The sequence below is a fragment of the Lolium perenne genome, chromosome 4 (genome assembly GCF_019359855.2).
Source record: "Lolium perenne isolate Kyuss_39 chromosome 4, Kyuss_2.0, whole genome shotgun sequence".
Classification (NCBI taxonomy): Eukaryota; Viridiplantae; Streptophyta; class Magnoliopsida; order Poales; family Poaceae; genus Lolium; species Lolium perenne.
The window spans coordinates 334,348,957-334,369,500 of NC_067247.2; the positions used below are offsets into that span (position 1 = coordinate 334,348,957).

General features: G+C 45.2%; 1 protein-coding gene across 2 annotated transcripts; it reads right to left on the bottom strand.

Moving 5' to 3' along the window:
* Positions 1-11,560: 11,560 nt before the first annotated feature.
* On the bottom strand, positions 11,561-13,892 carry LOC127296525 (B3 domain-containing protein Os03g0212300). Of its 2 annotated transcripts, none has more exons than XM_051326632.2 (4): positions 13,615-13,892; positions 12,832-12,905; positions 12,163-12,732; positions 11,561-12,058 (listed from the first exon to the last, which is right to left on the bottom strand). In XM_051326632.2, the coding sequence occupies exons 1-4, from the start codon at positions 13,874-13,876 to the stop codon at positions 11,771-11,773; spliced, it is 1,194 nt and encodes a 397-aa protein (XP_051182592.1). In that variant the 5' UTR covers positions 13,877-13,892; the 3' UTR covers positions 11,561-11,770. The 2 variants fall into 2 exon arrangements, with proteins under 2 accessions (XP_051182592.1, XP_071675488.1); XM_071819387.1 differs by lacking the exon at positions 13,615-13,892 and adding an exon at positions 13,544-13,605.
* Between the last annotated feature and the right edge of the window lie 6,652 nt (positions 13,893-20,544).

A 20,544-nucleotide genomic window follows, 5' to 3' on the forward strand; every position in this document is an offset into this window, starting at 1 on the left:
ACCAGCAAGAACTCCCTCTCGGCGGTCCCCCAGCCCCCTTATGACTACTCCCGTGCAGACCTTGGGCTTGGATCTGTCGTCCTTTCCCTCAAGGAGGACAACTACCTTCTTGCTGAACTCACCAAGAAAAGAGGCTGCACCCCCCCTAAAGCTGCACTCTCCATTTGGCGGCCGTCCGCCGCAGAGTGGGTCATGTATCCCGCCAGCTTCCCTCCTGAGCTTTGCCTGCCTAACTGTGTCTTCCAGGCCGACATGTGCTTCTCGTATCGAGGCTCAGTCCTCTGCTGGGTTGATTTGTTCAAAGGCATGTTGATTTGTGATTTGATGCTTCACAGTGATGGCCAACCAAAGTTCCGCTACATTCCGTTGCCTCAGCAGTCTATGGCCTATGACCGGTTTGAACATCCATTGCGGCCAGAGGAGTTCCGTTCTGTTGCCTGTGTTGATGGCAGCATCAAGTTCGTCACCATGGATGGCTATGGTCAGCGGCCGGGCAATGAATTATCATTGACCGCCTGGACACTGTCGACAGACCTCTGTCATTGGAATAAAGTCAATGAGTGCTTTGTGAGGGACATCTGGGAAAGCAACAACTACCTCCAGTCGGGCTTGCCAAAGATCTTGCCGTTGTTCCCAGTGCTGAGCATGAACGAAGATGATGTTGTCTACCTAGTCGTCACTCGTCGGAAAGTGGTTGGTTGTCAAGTGGAGTACATGGGCCAGTATTTGCTTAGGGTTGACATGCAGCATCACAAAGTCTCCTTCTGCCCACAAAATACAGAACAGATACGTTCCCAACCCTTTGCCAGCCAGTGCAGTGCATACGTAAGCGCTTACCACAAGGTAATACTACTAACTACCGATAACCATGTATGTCTCGTCTGCTTAGTACTGTCATTATACATCTGTAGCGTAAATTCATTCATTGGCATATGTTGCATGTTTGCCACATCGAGTTAACTTGATTGTTTGTGAAAATTAACATATTTGTTTGACTCCAGAAACTGGCACTCATTAGCAGTCATGATTTTGGAATTAATGCCAAATTACTATAACCCGGTGTAGCACTAGTACTCAAATTCGTCCATCTCAGGGACACATATTTTACATGTTTCACTGCATTTTTGTATATATATGAAAAAATGTAATAGTTCTACTTCTCCACTTTTAAGCTTGGAGAACATGCCATATTCAGTGAATATATAGCAGGATGCATTTTGAACTTCAGTAGTTAAATTCTGAATCGGTAGCATAGATTCATTGACATATGTCACTTGCGGAAGGATAAATTCAGTCTAAAACTGGGCGCGCAAAGTTTTGAAGTGAAACACGTGAAAATTACAAGCATTATCCTTGCCACATGTGGCTATTTAAATTCAGTGCCTTTTTGAACTGGCCCGAGGCAGCATGCCATTGTATATTTCATTATTGGTGGTGCTCATTAATCAATTTGGAAACTACAGTGACGGATCAAACTAGACTAGATAGGCATAACCATATTCCTTGCAGCTGTACTCTGTCCTTCCTTTTTTTTCTTATTCAGAAAACGTTTTAAGCCATTTTCTGCTTGTATTTTTTTTTGTATCAGCATTTCGAATCTGCTTGATTATTTTGAAATTATTATGTTTTTCATATATTCTATGAATATTCCTTGCCTCATTTTTACATGTCTTGTGATTATTATGAAACTGTCATGTTCTGACATACATTTTATGAATGTTGTATGAGTAATTCAAACATGCCTCATTACTTTGAAACTATCATGTTTGACATACATTATGTTTGTTTTGCTAGGGAAAGGTGAAAGCAAGAAAGGTGGAGGCATGCAAGGATAAAGAGTTGATCTGGTGCACCTAATCGTAGACTAGCCGTAACTAGTTGACATTCAAGTGGAAAGTTGGTGATGTGTTGAGATCTTTGCTACATGTTATGTCAAAATTTAGACTGTTTCTGCTTATGCAAATGAATGTTAGAAGTTAGACTGAATGAGCTTCAAGTTCTCTGAGTTGGTGATTTAGCTGCAAGTTTGATCGTTATATGTTAGTAGTTAGACTGAATGAGCTTCAAGATCTCTGACTATGTCATGTGGAAATTATACTCCAGTCGTGATTTAAATTAAATGGTGACTGGTATGGGTATCAATGGAGTACATTTATCGTTGCTACGTGGCTACTTTTGGATTTGAATGCTAACATATTTGCTTCTTTGTTTTAAAACTTTGCGTTTTTGTTTTGAGGCTTTATCTTTTGTGTTTTTATGATAGTTTTATAGTGGACCAGAAATTTGAGAACTCAACTTCAAATCTACCCTAGCTTTTCATATGTAGGTGGAATGTTACATGTCTGGAAATGTTATTACTCTTGATATTTTAACACATTCGTTAGCAATCTCCTTGTGATGATTCTTGTTGCATGCATCATTGCCAGGTTGGTCTTTTCTTAGTTTAGTATTGAGAAGAAACATTCCTCCAGGAAATTACAGCTTCCCAGGCCACATGTGGACCGTCTGTTGCGTGCAATCAATTCCTAGGTAAAATCGACAAAAATGACCTTACAATGAAACAAATTTGAAAATTAAACTTTTGAAGAAACAATTTCACAAAACTAAGCTTTTTAGCCACGCCGGTGTCAAGGACGCCGCAGGCAGCGTGGACCGGTAGGCCCCAAGGTCACAAGTGTGGCGTCCTTTTTTTGCGTCCTTGTGCTCGTGTTACACTGTGATGCGCCAAGCCGTAGTCTTAGGCGTGGCACATCTTCTTCCACTAGTTCCTGCTACAGTCTCTAGTCTAGTCCCTGCTGGTGCTACCACATTTGCTCTCCCTCTTCCTCATATAGCAATCAAACCACCAACGACCACCTCTACTCCCCTCCCCTACCCCCCTTCCAACTCCTCCAGTTCATGTCCTGCTGCTTCACATGTCAGCGCCTCTCGAGCTCGACTACATAGGCCTCTCGACTGCCGCATGTGGCCGCGCAGATGACGACCTGAAGGGCACCAAGCCCCGTCTCGGACTTCCCGGCTGCGAGTCGCTTGACCGTTGTCCAACCGTCGCTGCCGCCACCGCCCTGGAGTTGCTGCCTGCCAAGGGCGCCAAGCACGGGTTCTCCAACGAGGTCGTGCCGCCTGCACCGGCAGGAAGGGCAATAACATCAACATTAATACTTCCGGAGGGACAACTGCAATAATCCTATTGCCTGTCAGATGTTGGATTGATGCCCAATGGAGATGATAAAATTGCATTCTCAATAGACTTCATTGTCTGTACAACGGTAAATTAGAATCAGTGCTAGAACTTTCAGCGATCAATAGTAAGGTACTCAATAATTAAGGTTGGGCACATCTGTTGCCGAAACTCTACTTATCCTATAGAGGGCGTGCAGATCTAGAGTGTCCGAGGTCACCAATACCACTGATGTAGGTGCTGCAAAAAAAATCCTTCGTTGATGTCCGCTAAGCACCAGCAGACGAAACCGCCTCATAGAACTACAAACACAACATAGGCATGCTGCATATACACGGTAGCTAAGGGCCTCATTGGTTGGTCACATCTCTTTGATGCATCGGGCGAGATTTTCTCCCTAAAGCCATGTTTAACTGGGCCAAAGACATATACCTGAAGAGTTTGATTGGTTGCCAATAAAGTTTTTTCAGCCCAATTGTGCGCTTTATTTGGTTAGCAAGAAAACTGCAATTTGCGTCTCAAGTACACATTTTGCCTGTTTGGTTATGTACGGGACATAGTTCTAGTTACCATTTCTACCAAATGGTGACATTACCCCTCATCAGCGTTCAATCCTAGCTACTTACAAATGCAGAACAAGTTAGACCCTAGCTAATCACAAATGGTAGTGAAGAGCGCACAAGTAGTTCATGACATACAACATGGAGTAGTTCATGGGACAAGACACATCACGGGAATGCTTCTCTTCTTCTTTTTCAGATCCTGGTCTGACCTCTGTCAGCCCACATAGAGTCCGCCCACTCCTGCCTCTTGCTCTTTCAAGCCGTGTTATCTGTGGCAGCAACACCACGTCAAACATCAACCTCATCAGGCTGGACCTCATTCTCGTCCGGGAAGAATGAATCAACACCCTAGCCTAAGATCCAGTTATGCAGAACCTTGGCATTCTTCGGGTAGAACCTTACAAAGAACTCATTGAGATGGTACCTTGTGGACCTGAAGGGCGGGAGAAAACCAGGGTGGCAACCATAGCCAACATCGTCTAGGTAGAACTTACCCTTAGGGATCTTCAGGCCATCTGCTCTTTCCAAGTCAGAATTGTAGCATCATGGGCTGATCCTTCCCATCCAGCGAGCACATATGTGAAACTCATATCGAAGTCCACAGCGGCAAGCACATTCTAGCTGGTGTAGTGATTTATCCCTCTGTAAGCATGATATTAGTTTCTTGGCACTTTCGCTGTGATATGACTACCATCAATGGTACCAACACATCCTGACATGAACATGAACATATGTGATGATCAGATTTTTTTTTTCGATAAAGGATGCTTTATTACTTCAAGAAGCAATTACATCCGGCCTCTGCATAACCAGGATGCGCACAGCCGTTTGTTGTCTCAAGTGACCAAAGTTACATTAAACAAAAATAGGCGAAATACATATCGGAACGATGAATCATATGACGCCTAAGAGCTAGGTGGAGCTACTATTCGTAGACTATGCTGCCACCCATGTAGGGAAAAATATCCCTCGCCGTATCCTCCAACCGTGTACAGACCTCCGTAAATAGGTCTCGGTTCTCCACACGCTGAAGAGGTAACCACGAACGGAGAATACCTGTGCATCTGTAGATAACCTGCAACAAAGAGCAATTTTTGTCATTAAAGATCTTGCCATTTCTACATAGCCAGAGCGCCCAGATAACTGCTAGCGCCCCCATCCTAAGAAGCATTTTAAACCTTGAGTTGATACCATGAAGCCAATTGCCAAAGACATTAGCGACACTAGTCGGAGGATACAAGGTAGACGCTACTTGGATGACTGACCATATAGATCTCGCAAACTGGCACTGGAAGAATAAATGATTGATGGTTTCATCATGATGACAAAAGACACATCGTGTACTTCCGTGCCAATTCTGCTTAACAAGATTGTCTTTGGTGAGAATAACTCCTCGACGAAGATACCATCCAAAAAAATTTAATTTTTAATGGTATCTTCATCTTCTAAATTTTTTTATCATTATCAACTGGTAAATCAGAAAGCAGCATCGCATTGTACAAAGATTTTACAGAAAAAGAACCATCTACGTGGAGGTTCCATCGAAATTCATCTGGCTCTGGCGATAAATGAATATCTCCAAGCCTCTGAATTAGGTTGTTCCATGCCACGAGCCTTTGTCCTAGTAAAACCCGTCTGAACGTCACATTCGGGGGTGAGGTAGCCATTACAGTTGCAATGGTATCACCTTGGCGACGCGCAATTCTATACAAAGCGGGATACTGTTCACATAGGGGTGCATTGTCGAGCCAAGCATCTTCCCAGAACCGTATCTGTGCTCCATTCTTAATGGAGAAAGTCCCATGTCGAAAAAAGGCATTTTTGTCGCCATAAGACCAGCCCAGAAGTGTGAATCCCTAGGTTTCGAAACCACTTGAGATACTGTCTTCGAGCCGATATACTTTCTCCGAAGTATAGTTTGCCAAATCCCATCCTCAGTAAGTAGCTTAAAAAGCCATTTACCCAGTAGCGCTGAATTCTTGACCTCTAGGTCATGAACTCCAAGCCCTCCTTGATCTTCGGGACTACAAACTATACTCCATTTAACCAGTCGATATTTCTTTTTCTCGTTGTCCCCTTGCCAAAAGAATCTGGATCGATAATAATCGAGTTTGTGCAGAATTCCTTTGGGTAAGATGAAGAATGATAACATATACAGTACCATATTAGTTAGTACCAAATTAATGAGTACCAATCTTCCACCCAGGGACAACAATTTACCTTTCCAACTACTGAGGCGTTTTTGTAATCTTTCTTCCACTAATTTCCATTCCGCAATTGTCAGTCTCCGATAGTGAATCGGAATACCCAAATAACGAATCGGAAATTGGCCTTGCCCACAACCAAATAACTCTGTATACAGAGCTACATCGTCTTGGGCATCACCGAAACAGAACAATTCACTTTTATGAAAGTTAATTTCAATCCTGATAATTGCTCAAAAGCTGCTAAAATTAATTTCAGATTTCGAGCTTTTTCAAGATCATGATCCATAAAAAGAATTGTGTCATCAGCGTACTGAAGGATAGATAAGCCACCATCAACTAGATGTGGAATCACACCTTCAATTTGACCATCAGACTTGGCCCGCTCTATGAGTACCGCCAACATATCCGCTATGATGTTAAACAACATCGGAGATAACGGATCCCCTTGGCGTAACCCTTTTCGTGTTTGGAAGTAGTGTCCAGAGTCATCATTGACCCGTATAGCCACACTACCTCCATACACGAAATCATTAATTAGAGCTCGCCACTCAGGCGAAAAGCCTTTCATCCTGAGTGTCTGTTGAAGGAAAGACCATTTAACTTTATCATACACCTTCTCAAAATCAAGCTTTAATAGAACCCCATTTAATTTCTTAGAACGTATCTCATGTACCATCTCATGCAAAACCGCCACTCCATCAAGGATATTACGTCCTTGCATAAAGGCTGTTTGCGATGGTAAAACCACATGATCCGCAACCGTATTAAGTCTAATGGTGGCCACTTTAGTGAAAATCTTGAAACTTACATTTAATAGGCAAATGGGTCTATATTGTTGGATCCTTTCTGCCTCATTAATTTTCGGTAACAAGATAACTTCACCAAAATTTAGACGAAATAATTCTAGTTGTCCAATGTGTAAATCACTGAACAAATCTAGAAGGTCCGATTTAATAGTATCCCAGAAGGTTTGATAAAACTCTGCTGGAAAACCATCTGGACCCGGTGCTTTGTTGCATTTCATTTGGAAAATTGCCTTCTTAACCTCTTCCTCAGTATAAGGTGCGGTTAGCAAGCCGTTTTCTTCCAAAGAAACTTGGGGTATATCATCTGTTAAGTCCTCATTAAGAGAGAAAGTACTTTCCTCCGGAGGACTAAACAGACCCTTATAATAATTAGTAATGTAAGACTTGAGTTGCTCATGGCCTTCAATCAACCCTTCATCTTGAACAAGAGAGTGAATACGTTTTTTCCGGTGTCCCCCATTGGCTAAGCCATGGAAATACCGCGTATTTGAATCTCCTTCCAAGATGAATTAAGCCTTGGATCGTTGATACCATTTGAGTTCCTCTTCGCGAAGAAGACCCGCCATCTGTTCATTGGATTGATTTTTAAGCTCAATCTCATGTGTAGACAGTGGTCTAATCTCCGCAACAGCCTCAAGCTCATCAATCACATTTGATAAGTGAGTTTTTTCTTTTTTAAGGATACCAGCCGTATGGGCAGCCCAACCAGAGAGATGTTTGCGCATAGACCGCATTTTATTATTCCATCTCAAAATAGGCGTACTCCCCCCGACTGGTCTTTCCCAAACCCTTCTAACCATATCATGAAATCCCTCTCGATATAACCATCCAAGTTCAAATTTGAATGGCCGTTTACAAACGGTTCTGGGATTTCCAGTGGTTAAAAGTATGGGAGCATGGTCAGAGAATTTTTCAATACATTCTAGTGCACGGACTGACACCATAGGGTATTTATTTTCCCAATCGGTATCCATCAACACGCGATCTAGTTTCTCGTATGTGGGCTCCGGCAAGCTGTTCGCCCAAGTAAACTGTCGACCAGTCATAAACACCTTTCTTAAATCAAGGCTATCGATGACAGCGTTGAACAAGAAAGGCCAATGACCATCAAAGCGGCCTTTACTTTTCTCATGAGGAAACCTCAACAAATTCAAATCACCTCCGATTAAAATAGGGTAAGGATTATCCTTTGTAAGGTTTACCAACTCACGTAAAAAGTCAGCCTTAAACTCTTCCTGGGCGGCACCATACACAGCAACCAGACTCCACACAAAACCATCTGCTTTATTCTGAATGTCGAGCTTAATGTGATACTCTCCATCAGAACTAGCCAAGACGGTCATGGTGTCTATGCGGACGCCAAGTAAAATGCCCCCTGACCGACCACGGGGCGGGCGAGAAAACCACTGAAAGTTAATCCCGCCCGACAAACGGTCGAGAAAACTTTGAGAGAAAATTCGCCTACCCGTCTCCGATATAGCAAGAAAATCTAAATCATAATCTCTACAACCATCAGCAATGTGGGAATGTTTAGCCAAGTCGCGAAGACCTCTGCTATTCCGGAACATGCCATTCATCGAGAAACTATTTTAGATTTATAGTTCTTGCCATACCTTCGAGATTTCTTTCCAGCCGATGATCGAGAACCACGTTCGGACGCTTGTAAATCAGAACTAAGCTCTGCGTGTTCTAAATCAACTTCTAAAATGTTGCCAATTATAGCCGAGAGAATTTGACCATCTAGGATGTCATCATCTTCATCATCGTCTAAAATTGCCGTTTCAGGCCCAGTGGAGACATTCGGGGCAACCGTTAAACGGTCAAGCTCCGTTTGTCTCAACACATTAGCCGAAACAGAAATCTCGTTAGACCGACTACCCAAGGAAACCCCTAGGCTACTCAAATTAGAAGAAATACGAGTATCTGAAAAAGAAACAAAAGACTTAGATGGTTGTTTAATACCTGCCGTGTCAAGGTTCATCTCCGCCTTGCGTCGCATGGCTCGCTGCATGACACGTCCTCATCCGTCGCCCCCCGCCCCATCCTCCGAAAGAGCAAACCTCGCACTCATCCTCACCGTCGGCTGAACGACCGGAGGAGGAACCGTGGGTGAAGGCTGCTGCAAGGAGGCTGGCGAAGAAGTGGGCGAGCGCGGCGGAGAAACAGCTGGTGAAGAAGAAGCCGACGATACAGGGGTAGTGGGTGAAGTAGCCCCCTGTATCACCCCCGCCTTGGCCGGCGTAGGCGAGGAAGCCGGCGGAGCCGCTGGCTCGGACGACCTAACCGCCATAGACGGCTCGGTCCTCGGAGTCCGCTGCTCCTCCACCGCTGGGACACTCGGACGTGGTAGCGGCGGAGAAGACTCGGCCAGCGTGACCATCCGGCCCTCCTGCGTGTCGCCCTCCGAGGCTGACTGCCCCGGCGAAGAAGGCTCCGCGATGATCAGATAGTTATCCAATAGTATACATTAATATTAACATTTTATAATGATGCATAAATGTGTGTTTTACAAAGTGTTGCTCACCTTGAAATATGGATACCAACGATGACTTTCAGCGATCTTCATGGGGTGGCAGAAGTTGCAGGCTTGATCATCTCTCCTCTCAGTTCTCCAATAGCATATAACACTTCTTTGAAGTACTTAGAAACTGTCTCAGTCGATCTCCTCCATGTTCTATTGATGACTCGGAATCGTTTGTTCGCCCGACGACATGAAGGAACATAGCCACTTGCTCTTCAATACAGGTGTGGATGATGTCCATGAGCAACCCTTGCATCTTAATGTGTTGATGAGTTGGTTGAAGACAGTTTTTTCATCCTCAGCATGTTCATAGATTCGACATCGTCATTGTTGTAGATATACTTTAGGTTGTTTCTCTCTATCGCGGAGATACATTGGTGCATATGTCACGCTGGGCCTAGTGTGGAGACGAATGGATCTCGCGTGCAGGCATAACACCCATGCTTGAATCAAAGCTACAAGGGCACCCCGCTTGAATAAATATCTTCTGCATGTCGGCCTAGGCATTTTGATGTGGCATCAGGAGCTAAATTGGCACGAATCTAGGCTAAATCGGCATATTTGCAAGCTAAATCAGTAAGAGGAGGGGCATGAGTAGGTTTGTCGAGCTTACAATATTTTTTGAAGGTGGCCGCATATTGCCGGAGCCGGAGACGAAGAGGATGGAGCCATGGAGGCAGGGACTGGTCGCCGCTCCAGGAGATCTGGAACTCGCAAATCAACTGGACAATGCGTCAAAGAGGTTGTGGGAGACGGTCCCGGAGATCTCCGCCGAATATCTAGAACATCGCGGCCACCGCCGTCATCTTCTTTGCTAAAGGGAATCTCATTTTCGTAGGGGGGGACCAACTATGGTGGGCGGTGAGGCTACTTTGCGTGCCTAAACGGGGAGCTTCCCCCTTTTCCGCCGCGTTTCCCTCGAGCACGAATCTGACCGATTTGCGCATGCCAGCGGGTGTCCCCAGAAAAACACGACAGAATCAAGGGTTCCTCACGGGCTAACTTCTGGGCTGCTTTAAAGTTGGTGCGATGCAGTTTTTTCATGCGATCCAGCCAACCAATCGACCGATTTTGGGCCCAGTGAACGCGAGAAACGACGTTCCGAGCAATCAAACATGCCTTAACGATCCACCGAGTGCTAGTAGCATAAGCACAAGCACAATGAGAACATAATTATTGTAACCAAATAAATATAGAATAATAGCAATGTAATTCCTATGTCAATAAACTAGCCAATTAGTGAGCATTTTTGTTTCACCTCATGGGTGTGGCGCAAAATTATTTTTCAAAAACAGGAGAACCCACCCTCTGCATTGGTACGACTAGCACTTTTTTAAGAAAATATTTTGTTATGACTAACATCGGCTCTCGTGTCATAGGCTTGATTGGATGGACCAGTTTGGAATGCATATATCAAGAATGTGAGGAAGGATGAAGTAGGCAAGCAGGAGGGACCACACATATGTGAGTGAAGTTGGAGGAGAGACTTTCTTTTTTGATAGAGGAAATATATTAATATTAGAAAGATACCAATTACACCTAGTCTAAGATGTCCAAAGACATCAGGGATGCATACAACCAATACAAAAAGTGAAAAGAAAACCAAGACCCCGTCACAGTGTTGAATCACTCACAACAGTAGCACTCTAACCACAACGGAAGACAACACCTGTACTACAAATGAGATTCTTCAAAAGCAACATCTCCAAGCAAACAATGCATAATTGTTGCCATCGTTCGATCGAAGATCTTGGGTTTTTCATCCAGGAGAAAGTCCGAGTTTCTTAAACAATGCATTCAACAAGACCGTTTTTAGGTACAACCAATAAAGACCAGATCTTAGGTTTCCACCCTAAAATCGTGGTTCGGTACTCGAGGAACACCACCAAGAATGCAATCCACTTGTGCTACGACGCCGTCGCGGGCCGTACAAGAGCGATTTCGGGAGGTTTTCCGAAAACGAGCGGCAGAGATCCAATGCCAGATATACTCTACCTTAACTAAATTCCACGAGACCTAGTCATGTGGGATTAGTTTTTAGAACGGCTTATTTTATTTTTCCGAAGTCAGCTGCTGACGGTGTTAGGCCCAACAGACTTGATAGTTTTAGACAAAGAAATTCAGATTTTACTCTGGTCTGATGCAAACAATGGAGGACTCTTCCTTTAAAATGTCATGTCGAGGAACTACAAAGAAAGGAGTACAAGCGGTGGAATGGTTTATCGCACTATCCTAAGAATCCTTCCACAACGATGACATGTTCACGCAAGAAAGTAAGAGTCTAAGAGAGATGAAGAAGAATTTCATTGCACACAATTGAGCAATCATGTTGATTCCCCAGCTACTCTGCTAGTAGCATCAGCAGTAACCTACCATAATTAAAGCACAGTTTAACTGAAAGCCTAGTCATTAGTGTCAAAGAACTGAAGACAGGAAACTCCATTTTCCTGATCATTCTGGGATGCCGGCGATGGCCACGCCAACACGGCTTATCAGTGCACGAAGGTGCCGTCTCGCTTGCGCACCTCCACCTTGAGCACGTGGTCCTCGCCGCGGCCGGCGCCGCCCCCGCGGAGCGCCCGGAAGAAGCAGGTGTCGCCGACGTCGAGGCGGTTATCGACGCAGAACTGGTGCCACCCGTATCTGAGGGACGAGCGGGGATTGCCGACCGACCGGTGGTTGTGCTTGAGGTTCACCGTCCACGACTTGCCGCGCATCCGCAGCACCACCTTGCTCCTCTCCGCGTACCCGTGCGCGACCTGGAACTCGACCGGCACGTTCTGCCCGGCCGGCGAACAGCGGATGGGATCAGTAACTGGATATCTCACGGGGAGCTTGACACACACAAGTACAGCTAGTGATGCTCGAGCATGAACGCACTCACCAGGTACTGATTCTGCTTCGCGCCCAAGTGGCACTGCCTCATCATGACGGTGAACTGCGACGTCGGCGCGTCGTCAACGTCCATCTCAGGCGAGCTGCTGTTCTTGCTGCCACTGTCGGTGCTGTTCTTGCTGCCAGTGTAGATGCTGTAGTTGCCGCCACTGTCGATGCTGTTCTTGCTGCCAGTGTAGATGCTGTTGTTGCCGCCACTGTCGATGCTGTTGTTGCTGCCACTTTCGCAGCTGCTCTCACTGGCTGGATCTTCTTCTTTAATCGTCACGCTGTCATAGTCGTCGTCGTCGTCGTGCTTGTAGTGCCTGCGGCACATGGTTCCGTCGAACACCTTGACGGCGAGCACCGCATCGCCGTGGTAGCTGAAAACGAGGAAGTGCCCACGCTGCACGTCGTACTCGCGGGCGAACTGGTCCCAGCCTCGCCCGAGATACATGTGACCCTCGCCGTCGAAAACCACCTCCACGTCCCACAGCAGACGCCCCCCGCCGGCCTCCCGCAGCTTCAGTTCCCGGGGCTCGCGGCCGTCAAGCAGGCTTGCAAACTTGTCAGGGAGCCTCTGCAGCAATGATCAAGCAGTGATTAAACCGGTCAAACAATAGGAAGTAGAGTGATAAACAGATGGGAGAAAACACAAAAAATGAGATGTATTGTATACCAGCTTCCGCGAGCCGTCTTCAAGTATGATCTCGAAGAACTCGAAATCTGCCAAGTCGTCCATTCCGGTTATCTCTGCATATACAGATAGCTTAGCGCGTGGAAATATACAGATGGCGAGGATTCGAATCGAATTTACATACGTTTCTAGCTAAAGTATGAGTTCTGCAACAAATATCAAGGACCTGGACAACATATGCATCAAAGGTACACCATATATCTCTTTTTTTCTTCACAATATATTCATCGCTATTTACTCGGTAACCTGGTTCGAATTTTGGGAGAGAAATAAAGGGACTTTTGCACGTTACTGCTTGATTCAGATTGATTTGACGAATCCAAGAGTTTGTACCTCGTACTGCATTTTGCTAGTCTGGCAGGATGTAAAAGGGTGCGATTTGGGGAAGAACCGACATGGTGGTTAGTTGAAGTATGAGTGCTGATAAAAGGACGACAAGTTGGCAAGGTTATTGGAGTTCTTTTAGTGAAGCAAGAAATTCGACAGCTGAGCTAAAGTCTCGATTGATGTAGATCGTGCCCGTAGCAGTCCAGAACAAAGGGAAGAACAAGATGCCGCGGATTTCACATCTGTTGGACCCTAAACTCTGGCACTCTGCCATAAAATCTTTTCCAAAATGATGTTTGCCATGAATCAGATACCTTAATTCAAGCTCCAATACAATAACAACAGAGAAAACCCACTCCAAACTTACAATGAGAAAGATCAGCCGATGGCACACCCCTGATAACAACTCGTCGTCGCCCTGTTTCATGCTCAACTTACCTTGCCTGACGGCTGCCGGCGGACCACCGGCGTGGCAGAGGACGACCTGAGCGGAGCCGGCGACTGTGGCCTCCTCACTCTCGACGGAAGCCAGCAAGCAGATCGAGGCTGGAGAAGGTAGGTGGTTGATGGTCCAGCCAGGGCCTAGGGGCGCGTTGGCTTTTGGTGGCCGGGCAGGTGAGCAGAGAGGAGGTACAAGAATAGCCTTCCGGTGTGAGGAGGAAGAAAGGGACTGCGCAATGATCATTCTGCCATGTTCCATTTTTGGCTTCTTGGATTATTTCACTTCGGGGATAGCAGCCTCGCAGTGGTGCATGTGAAGCGTGTTGACTGCAGATATGTGATGGTGCTAGTCCCTTGCTGCATCTGCATGTCAGAGATACGTTCTCTGGTCTTCTCCATGAGTTGGGAGCCTCTTAATTTCTTTGCCTTTTCTCCAGAGAATACCATTCGGCTAGCTTTGCTGTTTTTCAAACATAGTAGGCAACGTTGTTTATCAGCACGGACAAATAAAACAAGTGTGATCATCGTCCCACTTATGAGAATTATTAGATTTTGTTAAGGCCTCCTAATTTCTTGACTTGTTTCAATGCCTGAGTGGTTTGTAACCCAGTGAAATTTGGTTAAATATCAAACTGGCCCCATATTCGTTTTTCCTCCAACGCTAGAAAGAAAGAAGCGGCCATCTAGGGTTCCACCCTAGCCACCGCCATCTGTTTCATCTCCTCCGTCTCCGGCAGGAAATCGACGGGTCCCCACCTCCTCTGCTTGCAGCTCCGGCGGCGGGAGGGGGTGGGGACCTCGGACCTGCGCTTGGCGCTGTATCAAGGTCCCTAAAATTAGAGTTTGGTCAATCGGCAGCGACATTATGGTGGCTACGACAACGCTGTCCGAGACAAGAATAAGGTATTCCCGCCTCCTCATCCACCTCGTCGGCGGCGATCTCGCCGATGGCATCGAGGAGGGCGGAAAATCGTCTGGTCGCTGCTTTCATGGAGTGGTGGATCTCGTTCAGTGTATGTGTGCTACAGGTTTGGTGTTAGAAGATTCGGATAACTTAAAGGGTTCAATGGCGACGACTTTGGATCTTGGGCGCTGGTCCTTAGGAGCACATGCACGAAGACTTCCCGACTCTCATCAACAACATCAGGACGGCTCCGGTAGGGAAACAGCAACAACGGCGCGTCGGCGGCTCAGCTCTGGAAGTGGTAGTGGTCGTTAGGTAGTCCAATGACCTCGATGTAATTTTTATTATGTTTGGGGTATTTTGTACTTCATGTGAACTTCTATAAAAGATCCGAATCTTTCTCGCAAAAAAAAAACTGGTCTCATCTTCATAATTTGAACAATAATTATTTAGAAAAAAATTCAATGTCTCACAGAAAATTATGGAGTAAGCTGTCAAACGACATAGATAAATGTCATAAAATATGCCTCGCGTGGCCAATACTTTTCGATAATACTAGGATGTGTAACATGCAGCAGTTTCTTGTGCGTGAGGGCTGTTCCTTAGCCCTGAGGGGACATGCCTTGTATATGCAGCCTCTGAGCCATGATTTCTATGTTCTTTGGTTGTCTGCATCATATTTTCTTGCATGTGGGTATATATGAAAGCCCGATGTTCGGAACCTATATGTCACGCTGAAATCTGTGACTTGTGGCATATATATTTGCACTTCTTCTAATCTTATACTGCTTAAATAATATGTGCAGCCGCATATACTTGTTAAACACTGCATATAGTTGGAGCTCTGAACTTTTCCTGATGCTCCAAATATTATGGTCTGGTCGCTACAATGTCGGCCGGAGAGAAAACTCAAACCCTACAAAGGTTATGGTCGGGTAAAAATAACAACATCTCAGGAGTTATACAAATGGAGCCGGCCAAGAAGAAAATCCATCTATAATCTTTACTATTATATGCGGAAACGACCGTGGTACGTCGCATGTTGTTTTCCAATTTAGTCCCCTAGAAATCGTGAAATAGACCCGCAGTCCAGGTTCGTGTCATGGATAGTAAAACAAGAAAGAAATACCGCGCCCGATGCTGAGTAGCTCAGGCCCACGCTCGCGACGACCGCCCAGTGTCGAGACCGGCGGCCGCGACGGCTGCCGACGCGGATAGTGGCCTCCTCGCCGACGCGCCGTCGCCCACAACGATGGAGCCGGAGCCCATCATCAATGGCTGAAGCCTTCCTCCATGAATCATGCCCAATCACGTTAGACTGAAATTCGGTGAACTAATTTGTAGGGGAGGCCGGAGAGCGCATGGATTGTCGCCTCACGCTCGGGGGGAGCCTGGTCCATTAGTTTGGATCGTTAATGGCTGAAGCCCCCTCACGTTAGACTGGGATTCGGTGACAAATTTGCAGGGGAGGGCGGACAGCGCATGGATCTGACCGTCGCATGTCGGGAGGAGCCGGATCCATTACATGAAGAGGACGAATCGATGCGGTTGCAGGAATGAAATTAGCGGCGGCTACACTTTCCGCTAGGCTGTTGTCGTCCGGTAATCCCCCAATTCCCTTTCACATAGGTAGCGCTTTAGCGGAGCAGAGGATTTGGCTGGTTGCCTTTTTCGTATAGGCACGGGATAAAAGATTGGGGGATTTGGGGATGGTTTCAGGAAGTTCTTCATGAAAACAAAAATACTTGCAGATGAGGATATTAACGTACACGTACTGGCCATGGGCTGACATATGGGCTCAACATTATTTCTTTCCAGAGGTAGTATTAGCGGAATTTAAAAAAAAAAATCGGCATTCCTGACGGGATTTTTGAAAACAAGACATGAACAAATCGTAATATTTGAGAAACTAGCGGGATTTTTTTTTCCTACAAATCACATATGGTACAAGCTCATCGGCCTCAAATTGTTTGAATCACAAACATCTCCAAGAAGAATACCTCTCATCGTACCTCGCCGCGGAGGGGTGGACCTATGCAACATGGTTAGAAATGACCAAGAAATTGGATATGTTGATTGACATTCAATAATAATAAAACCAAAGTGTTTTCTAAATTCATGGACTGAAGACTAATCGTAGCAACGCACGGGTATTGTGCTATTGTCGTAGTATCGAAGCGGTTCACGGATAAAAGCCATCTCCGGTAGACACGCTACTAGAGACGGCTGTTTTTAGGGCGTCGTAGGGCCGGGGTACTAGAGCCGGTTGCTGCAACCTACTCTGATGATACACTTATTAGAGATCATGGGCCGGAGCCGGATGGGTAAACCGGCTCTGGCCTATGTACGAAAACAAGCTCTAGGGTGGATATTGTACTAGTGCAACTAGTGATTAAACTTCAGGTTTGATATTTTGGTATATTATAAATGGCACATTTTCTTCGGTGGGAGATGATGTTCTCTTTGATAGTGAGGCGTTCGTGGTGACTTTATCAATCTCAATACCCATCAGATCAGTTTCTTGAACTCGGTCTATTGAAGGTGCTTATAAAGGCGTTCATAGGAATGAGTGTTTGTGCATACTTGTGGCAACTTCTGTTTGTACTATATTTCTATTAGAGATAGAGTTGTGTTCAACCAAATAGCAAGGAATAGATCAATCCTAACCATATACGTTGTATAGCTTGCACTGCAATGTGCCCATATATATACGTGAGAACCAGGCTCGGAAGTTAGCCGAGTAGACCTAAACTACCCGATCGAATATTGTTTTTACATGGTATCAGGCTGGCTCTTCCGCCGGCACTGACTTCTGATCGCTGGCCATGGCGTCCACATCCTCCAACCCACCGATCAACCTCGGCCTTCCACCGCGTGAGCTGCTCACTCGCGAAAATCACCCCCTATGGCGCTCTAAGGTTCTTCCTGCGATCCGTGGCGCACAACTGGTCGTCCTGCTCACCGGAACCGATCAACCGCTGCCGCCGGACTTAGTCGATCTCCCGTCAGATAAGTCCACTGGCACTCCGCCAAAGATGAAAACCAACCCCGACTATTCAATATGACTCTCGAGGGACCAGACTGTTCTCTCCTATCTTCTTCAATGTTGTCTCGAGAAGTTCTACCGCATGTTATCGGATCGAGTCGGCTGCCGACGTCTGGCGCGCCATCGAAGAGATGTTTATGGCTCAAAGCGAAGCCAAGGTGACTAATCTGATGGTTGCCCTTGCCAACACAAAAAAACTGCAGATGACGACATCTGAATTTCTCTCCAAGATGCAAGGGTTCGCCGACAAACTTGTTGCTGCCGGACACCCCCTACAAGACAGGCAATTGGTGTCCTATATTCTTGCCGGCCTCGGCGCCGACTACAATGCGCTGGTTGCAGCTCTCGGCGTGGTCACCACGCCCATCTCCCTCAGCCAGCTCTACTCTCACATCTATGCATATGATCAGCGTCAACTCCTCCTCATGAGGCATGTTGCACCGGAGTTTGAGTCCTCCACCAATGCCGCGTCTCGACAATGGCGCCCTCGCAGCACCAACGATGGACACGCTGGCAACTACAACACCACGGGCATGCCTCGCGGTGACAGTGGTGATCGTCGTGACGATCGCAGAGATGATCGTCGTGATGGCCGACGGGATGATCGCTCGTTCTATCAAGGACGAGGCGGCGGCCGTGGCAACCCTGGAGGTGGTTGTGGTCGCGGACGCGGATGTCATCGCACCACTCCTTGGATCGACGTCACGTGCCAAATCTGCAACAAAGAGGGACACTATGCCAAAGATTGCTGGTCCTGATACGCCAATGATGATGACTACACAAGGAAGTACATGCCGCCTATGGGGTGGATACCAACTGGTACCAGGATTCGGGTGCAACACACCACATCACCTGTGAGCTCAATAATTTGATGCTCCGGGACGCTTACAAGGGTTATGACAAGGTCAACACCGCCAATGGACAAGGTATGAGTATTTCACATATTGGTTACTCTGTAATTCGTAACCCTTCAAAAAAAAATTGAGCTTTGTAATGTCCTACATGTTCCAAACGCGTCTAAAAATTTGCTCTCTGTTCATCGCTTCGCATACGATAATCATGTTTTCATAGAGTTTCACCCCTTCTTATTTTTGATTAAGGATCAGGGCACCCTGAGAATCATCCATAGAGGAAGGTGTGTTGGCATCCTCTATCCCTTGATTTCGTCCTTGTCATCCTCAAGATCACCAAAGCATGCCTTTTTCGCTGCCAAGCCATCCCAGTCCAGTGGCACAGTCGTCTAGGTTATCCTTCTCTAGTTATTGTTAGGCAAATTATAAGCAAAAATAAACTCCCTTGTGTTAGAGATAGTAGTAGTACTTCAATTTGTAATCCACGTCAACAGGCTAAGAGTCATCAACTTCCCTATCCTATATCCATAGGTGTATCTACACTTCGCCTACAGTTAGTTTTTTCTGATGTATGGAGTCCTGCACCTACTTATGTTGGTCGTCATGATTATTATGTAAACTTTATTGATGATTATAGTAAATTTACTTGGATTTAATTGATTAAGAAAAAGTTGGATGCCTTTGATACCTTTGTCAACTTTCAAAAACTTGTTGAGCATAAGTTTGACAGAAAGATCCTTACTGTCCAATCTCACTAGGAAGGTGAATATGTCAAATTAAACTCTTTATTCCATAAACAGGGAATATCTCATCATGTTTATTGTCCACATGCTGACAAACATAATGGTTATGCTGAGCGAAAACATCGCCACATTATTGAGGTTGGCCTTGTTTTTCTTGCACATGCTGGTATGCCATTGAAATTCTGGGATGAAGCCTTTCTTACCGCCACCTATCTCATTAATATGCTCCCCAGAAAAGTTATAAATAATGATACTTCGGGTTATCATCTTCTTGGTACACAACCAAATTATTCATCCCTTCGTGTCTTTGCCTATGCAATTGGCATATTCTTCGTCCCTATAACAAGCGCAAACTTGCGTTTCGTTCTAAACAATGTGTCTTTCTTGGCTATAGTCCACGTCACAAAGGTGTTAAATGTCTTAAAGTAGCCACCGGTCGAGTTTAGATCTCTCGAGACGCTGTTTTCGATGAGGCTATTTTTTCTCTTCAAAACCTTACATCCTAATGCCGGTGCTCTTCTTCTCAAACAAATTCTCCTTCATGATCCTTCTCTTAACAATTTTGAGGTGGGAAATGTAATAACCCAAAAGATAAGAACATCGAAGGTAGGTTTAGAATTGGGATGTGCATTTCATCGCAAAACAGGGGAAATTTCCATGCCTTATTGCAAATAAACCTAAGAGGGGTCGAGGTTCTCTCTCATTGCAGTTAGGGTTAGGAAATATGAGGTTAAGAATTTCGACATGATCTCTTTTGTAACCTATTTATTTGGAAGATGATTTTGAATTGCCAAGTCATATTGAATTTAAAACTAAAGGAGTAAAAGATAAACAATATAGAATATGAATTATGAATTAATATTTCAAATATATTTCATAATTCAAATATATTTCATAATTCAAATCACTTTGAATTTCAAATTGCAATATAAATATACGAATAATTTATAAGTAAATGATACAATCACAAATGAGCTCATAAGGAAATTTGAGCTTTATTGATATACACACACATACAATGTCTTTACATTATCCATTATACAAGAATTGGATGAATAAAAAACAAAATAAAAATAAGATTACATGAATTTGAATCCTAGGCTAAAATCCTAAACTACATGTCTTGGAAGGATTTGTCTTGGATCATTTCCATCTTTGAAACCTGCAAAATAGAGAGAAGGAACTATACAGGGGGTTAAAACCAAGTCAGTAACTAGCCAGGGGTGAAACCAAGTGTCAAGGACACTTGTTCATGTCCAAAATCTGGACAGCACCACGATAAACATAGGCAGACTGAGCCATACACAGGGCTTAAGATTCACCAAAGGGGATTGATACGTCTCCAACGTATCTATAATTTCTGATGTTCCATGCTTGTTTTAT